Source organism: Guyanagaster necrorhizus (assembly GCF_019112545.1).
Source record: "Guyanagaster necrorhizus MCA 3950 unplaced genomic scaffold BT62scaffold_32, whole genome shotgun sequence".
Classification (NCBI taxonomy): Eukaryota; Fungi; Basidiomycota; class Agaricomycetes; order Agaricales; family Physalacriaceae; genus Guyanagaster; species Guyanagaster necrorhizus.
The window spans coordinates 206,891-219,552 of NW_025064911.1; the positions used below are offsets into that span (position 1 = coordinate 206,891).

General features: G+C 48.8%; 7 protein-coding genes across 7 annotated transcripts; 3 read left to right on the forward strand and 4 right to left on the reverse strand.

Annotated features, from left to right (window-relative positions):
• Positions 1-304: 304 nt before the first annotated feature.
• Positions 305-1,377, reverse strand: BT62DRAFT_453967 (2-nitropropane dioxygenase). Its single transcript, XM_043180957.1, has 3 exons — positions 1,375-1,377; positions 643-1,322; positions 305-590 (listed from the first exon to the last, which is right to left on the reverse strand). The coding sequence occupies exons 2-3, from the start codon at positions 1,147-1,149 to the stop codon at positions 504-506; spliced, it is 594 nt and encodes a 197-aa protein (XP_043035553.1). The 5' UTR covers positions 1,150-1,322; positions 1,375-1,377; the 3' UTR covers positions 305-503.
• BT62DRAFT_453986 (uncharacterized protein) lies at positions 1,000-1,575 on the reverse strand. Its single transcript, XM_043180958.1, has 3 exons — positions 1,375-1,575; positions 1,178-1,322; positions 1,000-1,124 (listed from the first exon to the last, which is right to left on the reverse strand). Exons 1-2 carry the CDS (start codon positions 1,502-1,504, stop codon positions 1,207-1,209), a joined length of 246 nt encoding a protein of 81 aa, XP_043035554.1. The 5' UTR covers positions 1,505-1,575; the 3' UTR covers positions 1,000-1,124; positions 1,178-1,206.
• Positions 1,576-1,606: 31 nt separating this feature from the next.
• On the forward strand, positions 1,607-3,523 carry BT62DRAFT_1079591 (uncharacterized protein; the record flags this gene model as incomplete). The annotated part of the gene is made up of 5 exons (XM_043179505.1): positions 1,607-1,817; positions 1,871-2,023; positions 2,072-2,946; positions 3,005-3,067; positions 3,120-3,523. The coding sequence occupies 5 exons, from the start codon at positions 1,607-1,609 to the stop codon at positions 3,450-3,452; spliced, it is 1,635 nt and encodes a 544-aa protein (XP_043035555.1). The 3' UTR covers positions 3,453-3,523.
• Positions 3,416-5,078, reverse strand: BT62DRAFT_936409 (2-nitropropane dioxygenase). The gene is made up of 5 exons (XM_043187117.1): positions 4,947-5,078; positions 4,798-4,899; positions 4,410-4,748; positions 3,879-4,360; positions 3,416-3,828 (listed from the first exon to the last, which is right to left on the reverse strand). The coding sequence occupies exons 1-5, from the start codon at positions 4,975-4,977 to the stop codon at positions 3,757-3,759; spliced, it is 1,026 nt and encodes a 341-aa protein (XP_043035556.1). The 5' UTR covers positions 4,978-5,078; the 3' UTR covers positions 3,416-3,756.
• A 295-nt stretch (positions 5,079-5,373) lies between these two features.
• On the forward strand, positions 5,374-6,759 carry BT62DRAFT_955208 (uncharacterized protein). The gene is made up of 2 exons (XM_043188330.1): positions 5,374-5,534; positions 5,582-6,759. Exons 1-2 carry the CDS (start codon positions 5,393-5,395, stop codon positions 6,409-6,411), a joined length of 972 nt encoding a protein of 323 aa, XP_043035557.1. The 5' UTR covers positions 5,374-5,392; the 3' UTR covers positions 6,412-6,759.
• Positions 6,517-7,118, reverse strand: BT62DRAFT_1010844 (uncharacterized protein; the record flags this gene model as incomplete). Its single annotated transcript, XM_043177697.1, has 3 exons — positions 6,517-6,973; positions 7,023-7,039; positions 7,092-7,118. The coding sequence occupies 3 exons, from the start codon at positions 7,116-7,118 to the stop codon at positions 6,517-6,519; spliced, it is 501 nt and encodes a 166-aa protein (XP_043035558.1).
• Positions 7,119-7,414: 296 nt separating this feature from the next.
• BT62DRAFT_1010845 (RNA-binding domain-containing protein) lies at positions 7,415-10,287 on the forward strand (the record flags this gene model as incomplete). The annotated part of the gene is made up of 5 exons (XM_043177698.1): positions 7,415-7,660; positions 7,724-8,134; positions 8,187-8,339; positions 8,700-8,972; positions 9,025-10,287. The coding sequence occupies 5 exons, from the start codon at positions 7,415-7,417 to the stop codon at positions 10,285-10,287; spliced, it is 2,346 nt and encodes a 781-aa protein (XP_043035559.1).
• Positions 10,288-12,662: the final 2,375 nt, after the last annotated feature.

Sequence of the window (12,662 nt, forward strand, 5' to 3'; positions counted from 1 at the left end):
CGGATCGTCAAGTCTAGTCTCGTAAACCAGAGTCAACGATCCGTATGAAGATAAGTCGTTCAATGGATGCAGACGTTAAGTCTGGCAACATCCTGGTGTCACAATCGCGAGGACACCTGGAACGTTTCTAATAGTACGCGTCTTTGTACCTTATCCACCCGCACTGGCCCAGATAATAAGTATCTCCGACCGTAAACGATTTTTATGAAATTCATCAAACCTCCATAGCCTCATCAACTGATGATGACCTAATCTTTCATCATGATCTCTCCAGATACCATTGGCAACGGCCCGACACCATCAGACCAGCGCCGACTTCATCAAATAACATCATGTCTCGCATTCAACCCTGCCGGCGGGAGGACATCCTTTTTTCCAATCGAGTAGCAAGGTCTTCAAGTAGTGGGCGGACAAGTAGACAACGATACGCAAACAAATTGCAACCTATTTACAGACCACACAGCATCTCTAGCCCTGCACAGGCAGATCAGGTAGATGCACATTCAAGCGTGATTGTCGTGTTGCCCCAGCAGAATAGACGTCCGCTGCAGAGCCAGAAGAGCATCCCAGCGCAACTCCCGAACAACTTCCTGGCATTGCGACATCAGAAGTGCCCATACGTGATCAACTTCTAAGACGCACCTCTGCACTCTGTATCTTGTCCGTGAGTCCAACACCCATGCCAGCCCAGATAACGAGCCTCTCTGATTCCCCCCGCGCGCCACCCTCATCAAACCTCCGTAGCCTCTCATCAAGGTCCAAGCCCTCGTCATGATCTCTCCAGATACCATTAGCGATTGCCCGCCCATCGATACCATCAGGCCAACCCATGGTACGGCCGACTTCATCAAACATCAAACCTCTTGCCGTCGCATTCAACCCTGCCTGGACGAGAACATCCTTTCTTGCAGCCGAATATGCCGACTCATGAGTGAAGAGAAACCGCGTTCCGAGGACAACACCAGATGCCCCGAGAGTCAAAAACAACGCGATTTGAGCGCCGGTAGCAACACCACCCGCAGCGAGAACGAGTGGACCGTCTTCGGGAACAGCTGCCAACACAGCGGGCAACAATTGGAAAAGAGGGAGTGCTTTGGCTCCTCCGTGTCCGCCTGCTTCGATTCCTGCAATCCCATATTCCTTCAGCATGAGGCAGCCTCGAAGATTGACGACATGCCTTGAACGACTAGGGCATCGATCTTCTACTCAGCCGTAGCCCTCAGAGCCTCTTCCATAGAGTTCACGATGACATAGATGAGTTGATATCAAACTGGCCATGGACGCCAAGGCCATTGGAGCCACCACGATCGGCAAAGAGATATCTACATTCAGACGTGAGCATTCACACTGTCAGTGGAATCATGAAACCCATACATGGCAGGTTCCTACACAGGCCTAACTGTTGTCGTCGTAGCTCTGGACAGAAGAAGCCTCTACTGGGTGGGCAGGTTTGGCAAGCACTGTACGTTTTTTTTTGTGCCACATGGACAAATAAACTTGGCATAAGCCCCTTTGCTAAAGTAGATATCCTGGGCAATAGATCAGATAAAAAGATGACATTATTGTTGAGCCACACCTTACTTCTTGCATCCACTACGAATCAGTCATGATGAACACAATCGATGCGACCAGTGACAACGATACGAAGAAGGAAATGCGAGTCATCAAAGGATATTGGGTTGATGACAGGTCGACTGCAGTCCAGACTATAGATCCAGGGCAAACCGTAATGAAGGCCGTAGACTCGCTCTTCCAAATTATGGGTCCAAATGCGAATTCGAATTGTGATGAGGTCGACACTCTCCACTTTCTGCCAGGTAGGTTGTGATTTCACATGTTCAGACTCAAATACAACCAAATAATGGCACAGTGAACCTCGACGTCCCTATCAGTGTATTGGTTCCTCCCTATTCGAATATCGGTAGAGAACAGGTTTTAACTGTTCTATTTGAACCCAAGGTGCCCATGACATCTGCCGTTCTTGCTCTCCGAGATGAGAATGCTCCATTACAGCATGTCACAGGTGTGTATCTTAGTGTCCTGCCAGCACTCCTCCATTAATTCATGACAGGGAGCAAATTGAGTCTCAGAAATACCCCTCCAAGTGTTCTTGATGTCCTGGTGGAAGAGATAAACCACTTGAAGGCAGGAAGAGCAGAGGACCAGAGGCAACGCGAGAAGGATCAGAGGCAACGGGAGGAGGACCAGATACAACGGGAGGAGGATCAGAGACAACGGGAGGGGGACCAGGTACAACGGGAGGAGGATCAGAGACAGCGTGAGAAGGACCAGCGACAACGCGAGAAGGACCAGATACAATGGGAAGCGTACCAGAGACAGCATGAAAAGGACCAGCGACAACGCGAGAAGGACCGGATACAACGGGAGGAGGATCAGAGACGACGGGAGGAGGATCAGAGACAACAGGAGGGGGACCAGATACAACGGGAGGAGGATCAGAGACAGCGTGAGAAGGACCAGCGACAACGTAAGAAGAACCAGAGACAATGGGAGGTGTACCAGAGACAGCATGAAAAGGACCAGCGACAACGTGAGAAGGACCGGATACAACGGGAGGAGGATCAGAGACGACGGGAGGAGGATCAGAGACAACAGGAGGGGGACCAGATACAACGGGAGGAGGATCAGAGACAGCGTGAGAAGGACCAGCGACAACGTAAGAAGAACCAGAGACAATGGGAGGTGTACCAGAGACAGCATGAGAAGGACCAGCGACAACACGAGAAGGACCAGAGACAGCGGGAGGAGGACCAGCGACAACGCGAGAAGGACCAGAGACAACATGAGAAGCACCAGAGACAACACGACAAGGACAGAATGCCAATTTCTAGTCTCCAGGAACAACTCTCTAGCCTCTGGGAACAATGTGCTGAAGATCAAAACCAACTTGCAGATGATAAAAGGCGAATTTTGGACCTTGAAAAGGTGGGTTACACTGGCAATCCATCAATTAATGCTAGGCTTATTCACTTTCATTTTCCAGGGAAATAAACGTCTCAAGATCATGGTGGATGAACACGATAAGACTCTTGAGGAATTGAGGCACGTGCGTGATATTAGATTTAATTTAATTGCATACTTTCTCATGGCTTGTGTAGTTGATACTCTTGGTTGCTCCCTTGCATATCCGTGTCCTTTTAGACAAAACAAAGATCAAAATTCTAGAGCGATGTCAGTACACATCGTGGGACGCCCTTCGTAACAGCCGCCCTCCCGAAGAACTCAAAGCATTCATACAAACCAATGCACAATTGACCGCAGCTGTCTCCAATTTTATTTTTGAATGTTCAGATCTGCGCCGAGAGGGAAACCAGAGTGCTCACAGTGCAAGTGCTGATGATGTTCGATCTGCCATAATGCAGAAACCTTTTGGAGAAGAGCGAACATTGTTGGAACAGCTGTATATATTTGTCTATGGAAAACCTATCTGATGTGTTACAATCCATACCCGTTTTTACATACATTTGTGATACCTGTGAATCTGATAGACAATGAAACCATGCATTTTGTCAGTTCGGTGGAAATGATCCACATCGGGGGTAAAGGGTTCCCCTACTGGTTGTAAGCTTATTCAAGAAGACGGACACCGCTTCTTCCTCTCCGATGGGAAATTGGATGTAGACGAGATTGCGCCGATGGTTAAGGAGGGCGTAAAAACGAAGTCAAGTATAGTGGGGTGGGGTTCGCACCGAATCCTTCATAAGCAATGTATGAATGCGCTTTCATATAGTGTAATTAATGCACAAGTAGCTGTGATGCTCTCTGTAATGCGTGAACGGTCTCTTCCTGCAGTTCACAGACAACTTTCTATTGAAACATCATTATCAGTGGCCACAGGCAAATTGCTTCAGGCTTACCTCGACACTCTGAATTTCATTCGTCAGACCGACACCAGCACCAGCCCACACGGGGAGGCGCGAAGTAGATCCTTTATCCTTCCCCTCATCAGCTCGCCTCAGCCTCTCCTCCAAACTCAGCCCTTCACTCACATCACTGACGATCTCGTTCGCGATACCTCTCCCATCGATACCCGTGGGCCACCCGACTGTCCTATTGATTTCATCAAATGCTGTGCTCCTCGCTGTGGAGCCTAGCCCGGCCTTGACAAGCTCCTCTTTCTTCACGGGCGGGTAACCAGACTCATGTGTAAGCAAGAACCGTGTGCCTACGACGACGCCATCTGCGCCTAACGTGAGCATGGAGGCGATTTGAGCGCCCGTTGCGATGCCACCAGCGGCCAATATGACAGGGCCATTTTGGGGTGCAGATCCGAGGACAGCGGTCAAGAGCAGCGCTACAGGAGGAGCCTTGGCGCTCCCATGGCCACCAGCTTCATTGCCTACTATAGCATTAGCACCATGTTGCAAATCCGCCGCCAGCCTACGCACCTTGCACTACTAAAGCGTCAACTCTCCATTCATTGGCTGCCTGTGAAGCCTCTTCCACAGAATTTACGAGGACAAACACTTTCGTTTTGTGGTCACGCTTCGAATCGTGCTCCCTGACCTGCCGAACATACTTGCCAATATCCTTTCCAAAAGCGAACCAGACTGCCTGAACACGCTCTTCAAGAACGCTTGTCAAACGGGGATCGGCAGACACGTCGTTCTTCTCGAGGATCCAGGTGATGAATCCCACACCAACAGGCAGCGAGACGTCCGGTTGCAATCCCAAATTCGCTCGGATCGTATGCAGGGCCTCGACGAGTTGCTCGGGGCTGCTATTACCTGGCGAACGTTCAATTTCCAGGACCATCGCAGAGTCTGTCCTGCTTACCTGCACCTAGAAATCCGAAAGAACCCGCAGCAGATACTGCAGAGACAAATCCTGGCGGTGAAACGTACGCCATAGGCGCCCCGACGATTGGGGTCTTGATGTCTGCTACACTGTCAGGATGTCTGAATAACCTATCAGTCACAATTTACCCAAGAAGCTGGTCAATCTCGTCGAAATCATGGTACAGGAATGAGTATGAGTCAGACGTAATTTCAGACAAATGGTCATCTGTTCCGTATATCGCGTCTTTTTGGTCCCGAAAGGTTCGGCCGACGATGGTAACGTGTCGAGATGTTTATTTTGCCACGCATTTCAAGGAGCAGGAAAGTGAAAATGAAATATCTTCCTGGAAGTAAAAGTCCAAGTACTGGTCAATTCGGAGTTATTTATTTAGCATTAAATAAACCGAAATGCAGAGAGACTACCGGGCCGGTTCCGTACCCACCGACCACCACCTTCAACTCATTTTCTTTAGTCAAGTCTAGTAGCGTAAAGGTATGCCTCGCTTTGGTTCTCGCGCTGCATCCGAGAATAGACTTAAAATTGTATTCTTAGCTCTCTAAATCCTCTTTTCGTGAGCGGTGCGGCGTCCAATATGTCATCCTCTTATAGCTCTCTTGGAGAAATACTTGTCGGGCCTGCGAATACTCCGCAACGGCCCACACTCGCAGATATTCGTGCTATCGTCGCCGACGAAATCGCAGTACGCGCAAGGCTAAGATTCGAGATCGTCGACGGTATTTCTACCAGAACCCGTGATTGACGGCCCACCTAAACTAACCAGACGCTAGAATTTCTGTATCGTTGACATCTAGTAAATCGGATGACGTGGACTTCCTGACCAAAATTGGCGAAAATATCCAGCTCAATCTCGCCGTACACAACCACATATGTGCCGTAGCAACTACAGGTCCGTATCGAGGAGCGGACGCCATCGGTCACCTCCTCATCAGCGCGTCTTCGATGGACTTTAGCAGCCGGGCCTCCATTCTCGCTCGAGCTAAATTTATGAACCGCGTCGCATCCTTCAAGGACATTGATGGGACTATGTGGATAGCAGGTATCAGAGACCTAGGCATGTTCACTTATGACACCCCCGCCATCTGGGATATCCTACGTAAATCCGCTCGCAACCCCATCGATCCGTTGCACTCTCCGCCTGGCTCGCAGGGGATAGAAGAGAGGCTCAGCAATGCCCGGGCAAAGCTACAACGGCTCACGCCGCAGAATGCGTACGAAGAGCTTCGCATTCTCGAAGACCACGTACCAACCATCCTAGTTGACATCAGACCAGCCGCGCAGAGGGAGGCAGAGGGTTTCATCGAGGGTTCCATCATCGTCGAGCGCAACGTGCTGGAATGGCGCTTTGATCCACGATCCGAATATAGATTGCCCATCGTGGATCGCTACGATTTGAGGACGATTATCATGTGCCACGAGGGGTACACGAGCAGTCTTGCGGCGGTGTCGTTGCAGGAGCTCGGATTGTTGAATGCCACGGATATTATTGGAGGGTTTCGGGCATGGAAAGAAGCTGGATTGCCGCTCACCATTCCTGAACCAGTCTTCACTTCTCGTGATGATATATCTGAGAGCATTGTTATACAGATATGATGTACAGACGCGTGAGTTACAGAGTGAGTGAGGAGTGTGCGAGTTTTCGAATTATATACTTGTACAATACCATCATGCTGAATGCTTGATTCCCTTTCCCCTTGTTTACCACATCTTGAACCAGCTCTTACGAGAGGTCTCTCCCTTCTCCACCGGGCGTACTTCGTCTCGCTCCTTCCTTAGATCCTCTAGGATCTTCTTAACACCCTCAATATCGCCTACACTGGCCTTTCCACCAAACCAATCAACTACGATGGGCCACTTGAGCGCATTTGGATTATGCGAAGCGGCCTGAGCAACGCCACCAAAAGTAAGAGGCTGATCACCATCATAAGGCGAGGAAGGATGAGCTGAGAGAAATATAGACGAGGCAGGCTGTTGCCCAGACGTCTTGACGTATGACGAGATGGTTTCCAGTTGGTCCCTATTTGGAGGGCCTTCCACAACGTCCAGATTGAAGTAAAGGGGAGGGTTCGAGGCCGTGTCAGGAGGATAAGGTCCAGATACCGCTTCCTGAAGGAGTTCTAGAGTCTTTAGAGACGAGAGTGAAGCAGGATTGTGACTGAGAGACTTTGTGAGACCCTAGTATGTACAGAGTTCAGGCGGCTCACAATATGGATACGGAGCGCTGACGTTGGTACAATCAGCTGTGTATAGTTGGAAAGGACATCTTGGCCTACCGCGACACGGTTCAATGAAGCAAACATGTCGAAATATTTAAAGGAGGCGTTGAATGAAGCCAGACCTGCAGAGAGACAGAGAAAAAGACAGCCCTCGTCTTGTGAGCTTGAAGAAGAGACTGCAAGCGCGCGATTGCAGCAGAGAAAACACAAACTTAAAGTATGCTCGGAAGCGATGATCACCGACCTGGAGCAACTTCGAAGTCCGCTGTTGCTGGCGGGGTCGTGGCTGAGATGACGTAATGTACTCGGACCGGTGGCTCCGGCGGAGGTTGAATTATTTTAATCCCGTGGTTTTTTTTTCTTCTCGTTTGCTGTTTTCGATGTCCCGTCTTATTGTAAAGAATCTACCATCGTACATCACGCCCGAGCGCCTTCGGAAGCATTTTGAACAGAAAGGCTGCCCTCAGGGTACCCTTACTGACCTCAAAGTCGCTCACAAGCAAGATGGGACTTCACGTAGATTTGGTTTCGTTGGTTACAAGACAGATGAAGAGGCCTCAGCTGCGAAGGAATGGTTCGACAAAACCTTCATTGACTCCGCACGAATATTCGTCAATGTTATCGAGGTGAGTCTACCATTTTCGTCTCTTTTTGCGCCAGGAAAAATGACATTTGACTGGAGTTTCTAGGGTGCCAAGGACGCGCCAGCTCCTCGACCTAATAAACGGCCACGACTAGACCCTCCGGATAATATGTCATCTGAGCAGGCGAAGAAGTCAACTACGAAGGCGGCCGTGAAAGAGGACAAAGCCAAGTCAACGAAAGAGCCGCGTTTGGACGAGTTCATGGACGTCATGCAGCCGCGGACGAAGAAGGGTCCCTCATGGGCTAATGAAGCACAGCCAGAGGCGTCGACAAGTTCACACACTCTGGACGTGGATATGCAGGATCCTGGCCTGGATGCGCCTGATGCTGAGCCGGTGAACCAGGAAGGCTTATCGGACTTGGAGTGGATGAAGCAGCACCTGTCGAGGAAAGTGGATGAAAAAGAACGAGTTTTCGAGCAGTCTGATGATGAGGAGCAAGCTCCGGATGGCGAGGTTATTGTTCAGTTCCGTGTACTCCACGCATTGTGCGCTCACTATTGAATAGGTATCCACGACGCCTGCCTTACCTGAGGCCCCGAAAGATCCGACAGAGGATACTATACTACAAACATCGAGGCTTTTTGTCCGGAATCTTGCTTTCTCATGCGCAGATACCGAGCTCTGGGAACTATTTGGTGGATATGGAGAGATTTCTCAGGTGAGAATCTATTATCTCTTCCTGCAGCGTCTTCTGGGTTGCGTATTTTGAGATGACAATATAAATAGGGACATCAGACTCTCAGGAGCATGTTGATCCTTATGGGAAACCGATAGTAGAAATTCTTCTGATTTATCTTCTCTTATCGTGTGTTTGTCATCATAATTCGTGCTAACTTTCTTTTCGTCGCAGGTACGGTCATTTCTATTGTACACCAGGATGACAACTGTTATAGGGACATCAGACATGCGAGAATGCTGATTTCTTTGGGATAACCGATAGTAGATATAATTGTCTGAATTTCTCCTTGATATGATCTACGATATCTGTGCTGCGTACTCATATAATTTGTTTTGACAGGTTCACATACCTCTTGATGCGCAGACAAAACAATCGAAAGGGTTGGCATATGTCACATTCGCACGGGCTGCCGACGCTGTCTCTGCCTACAAGGCTTTAGACCGAAAGTCCTTCCAAGGTCGTCTGCTGCATATCCTTGCTGCGGTCGACCGTAAGGGTGCGTATCAAGTGGAAGAAGCAGGGGGGAAGAAACGAACTCTAAAGGACGAGAAGAATGCAAAGCGCAAGGCTGCCGCCAGCAAAGACTTTAATTGGAGTATGCTTTACATGAATGTACACCTATCCCTTAATTCCGCCATATCTCCGGCTGATATTTATTGTTTAGAGCGACGCGGTGGCTTCATCTATTGCTGACCGCATGAACATCGCCAAATCCGACATATTGAACCCAGAATCGTCGGACAATGCCGCCGTCAAACTTGCCCTCGCAGAAACGCACATCATTCAGGAAACAAAATCATATCTTGAATCTCAGGGGGTTGTCTTATCATCTTTTTCATCACGGGCTCGTTCAGAGACCACTATCCTCGTCAAAAATATTCCTTATGGAACAAGCGAGGATCAGATACAACAGCTATTCGAGCCTCATGGGACACTTACGCGCGTTCTTGTACCTCCTGCGGGAACGATGGCGGTGGTTGATTTTGACAGGTCCGACGAAGCGAGCCAGGCATTTCGCGCTGTAGCGTACCGTCGGCTCGGCAATTCCATCGTTTACCTGGAGAAAGGCCCCCTCGGTATATTTTCGGATGCCCCACCTGCTGCGACTGCGTCGAAGACTCACGTTTCCTCCTCTCATGCCATCACTATTCCCGAACAGACTGAAGATGCCGACGCAGGAGAGCCCTCTCTCTCCGAAGGTTCGACGCTATTTGTTAAGAATCTGGCATTTTCTACGTCAACAGAACGCTTTAATCAGATGTTCCGCAACCTACCTTCCTTTTCTTTTGCCCGTGTGCAGACCAAGCCTGACCCTAAGCGTCCTGATGGACGGCTGAGCATGGGTTATGGGTTTGTGGGTTTCAAAGACGTTGAAGGGGCTCGGAAGGCGATGAAGAGCATGCAGGGTTTTGTTTTGGATGGGCATGCATTGCACATCAAGTTTGCCGGCCGGGGCGCGGAGGACGAGGGGCGCGGTAAAGACAATACCACCTCGAAGAGTCGGACGACTAAGATGATCGTGAAAAATGTACCGTTCGAGGCAACACGGAAAGATATCCGGGAGCTTTTCGGGTTAGTGCCGCCCCTGTTTGCATCACGAATTGTATCACTTATTGTCTTTTTGCTCAGTTCACATGGACAGCTGAAATCTGTCCGCCTTCCAAAGAAGTTTGACTCTCGCACGCGTGGTTTTGCCTTTCTTGATTTCGTTTCAAGAGCGGAGGCCGAAAATGCGTATGCTGCGTTGCGTCACACTCATCTTTTGGGTCGGCATCTGGTACTGGAGTGGGCTGAGGAAGCTGAACAGGATCTCGAGGTGCTGCGAAGGAAGGCGGGCGTAGGCTTTGGTGATGGCAAGGCGATACCTGGACGTAAAAGGAAGCTCGACATGGGCAATACCGTTGAAGGGGAAATGGATGATGAGTGAGGACGTTGACAGTTCCTCAGGGTGTCAGAACGGTTCTCGGAATAGCATTGCCGTCTTTATTGTCTTTGGATATCAGAAATGATGACCTGCCCTTCATGTAACAATGCGCACCCGCGGGGCCAGAATGACTTGCCATCTTGGGCAAGGCTCCCGACTAGGCACCGATTCCCCTTCTTTTTGTCAAAGCGGCATTTATTAGGTGGCAGGTAACGGTCAAACCACGCTCGTTATTGTTAATACTTATTTCTAGACTTGACCCGGGACGCATCGCGGTTACATTGGGACGACACAATAAACTTTTGCCGTCGGGGCTGAGACAGCGAGTACAATAACGTAGCTGTCAAAGGCCTGTATAAAAGTCGGTCGAGTTCACTGCCATCACCCCAGCTTCGCTCCATCATTCACCTTTGCAACCAGTGCTTTCCTGCATAACTCATCCTCACTATCATGGACTGCTTCGAAGAGTGCTCAGCTATCATCATCATCAACCAGGCAGCGGTTAGCAACGTCGCCAGAGACATGCTACCTCGCAACGAGGCTTCGTCTACTGCTTCAACAAGCGGCTGCGTCATCTCATGATGGCACATTTGAGAGCATTTGCCCTCACGCTTCATCTTTCGAAGTGAGTTTGCCATTGATTCCAGGGATGTCGTCTTATTTACAGTTCCGTGCACAGAATTATTATTCGGCTTCTTAATACGTGAATAACTCGCGTCTATATTCGTACATCAATTTGGATTGGAATGTCGATTTTGTCGACGGTGTGAAAAGGAAGGGAGGGCGGTTTTTTTGGACACCTTGGCGATACCTGCAAACCATTCGGCTTCGTGACGATTATCGTCTTCTGTTTTATCATTATTGTGTTGGGGAGGAGGGGACGGAACTGCACGTTATAAATAAAACACACATACGTCTGCACTGTATTGTTATCATTTTGGGGGAGTTTGTGCTTAATGGCACGAGATTACCAGAATGGTGCGATTTGAAAGTGACTATCCAGCGGTCCTGCGGCATGATTCTACCTTTCTAGTGAAAGCGGGCCTTAACTGCCTGCATAGAACAGGCATTACGCTCTTGATCATCGTAGATTATGGTTGAATAACGTTGTCAAGTGCTCCAGTATATTACGCGTTCTTGGAGGTCCCTTCACGGCCGTGTTGACCCATGCAAGACATATTACAATTGTTGAAGACACCATAGCGACGGGGAATATGACACTACAATTATACACTTTATGCACTTTGAATAGAAATGATTTGGTGGCATGCATACCGGGTCTCCAGCTCTGCCCTCAGATTTTGGCGGCATCCTTACATTTCTTGGTTGCCTATGTTAAATAAATCTTAATGGTATCACCATCAATGCATGTAGATGAAGCACAAACCATTCGTTATCAAAGTAACATCTAAACCTTCATCTCTGAACTGCCGGAGGATGTCGAGTTTATCCTCGATTCCTGAGTTTGCCCGGTAGCCTTCCTTGATGATCAAGGACAAGGACTATAATCTGGTGGAAGTGCCAGCATTCCAGCGTGCCTTTATGATATTTATGATGCCGTCGAGTATGTACAGGGTGTCCTCACCAGAGTAATCGATGGTCATATTAAAAACATTCAGTCCGGGGAACAATTCATGACTCTATCCATCCATTTTTGCCACCAATGAATCTAGGAACCCTAGATCACTGATGTATCTGGTTTCCACAGAGAGTTGGAGCAGAGAACAGCCAGAATGATCACCAATTTCATACAGAGTCTGTGAGATATAGTCCAGCCTGTGGAGGACCAAGGAAAGCTCTTTGAGGGAGGGACATGTCAGGTAATTTAGGAGTGTTCGGGATGAATATGGGAAAGCCAACTCCAACTGGCGCAAAAAATTGTGTGTACAATGTAGTTCGTATTCCTTCCAGAAATCCGCTATGTAAGTTTTGAGCAGCGGTGCTTCGCCAAGAAGACACAAATGGTGTTCAGTGGAAATCACGAAACCGTGGCTTAGATAGTGCATCTGAGACCAAAAAAGAGATGGCAACATATTGCTGAGAACGTTAGTGACAGTCAAATCCTGCAGCTTTGGTGGAACAGACAACATGTCAATTGTTTCACTATCAAATTGCACACCTATACTCAATCGTTTGCAAGCCGAGAAGTCAAAGCTGACCAATGACGAGAGTTTTCCCTTTGCCTTCTGTAGGCTATGACCTAATTGGACTGGAAGTATGAAACTCACACTCTTCCACTGCATGGAATGATGGACCAACATGTCGAGCAGATGCTGCAAGATATTCCAAAAACTATCTTTTTCATCATCCCATAGTGCTTTCAAGCTAAAGGTAATGCCATCCTCTATGATAAGTGACTGCAAGGAATACCTGACCTC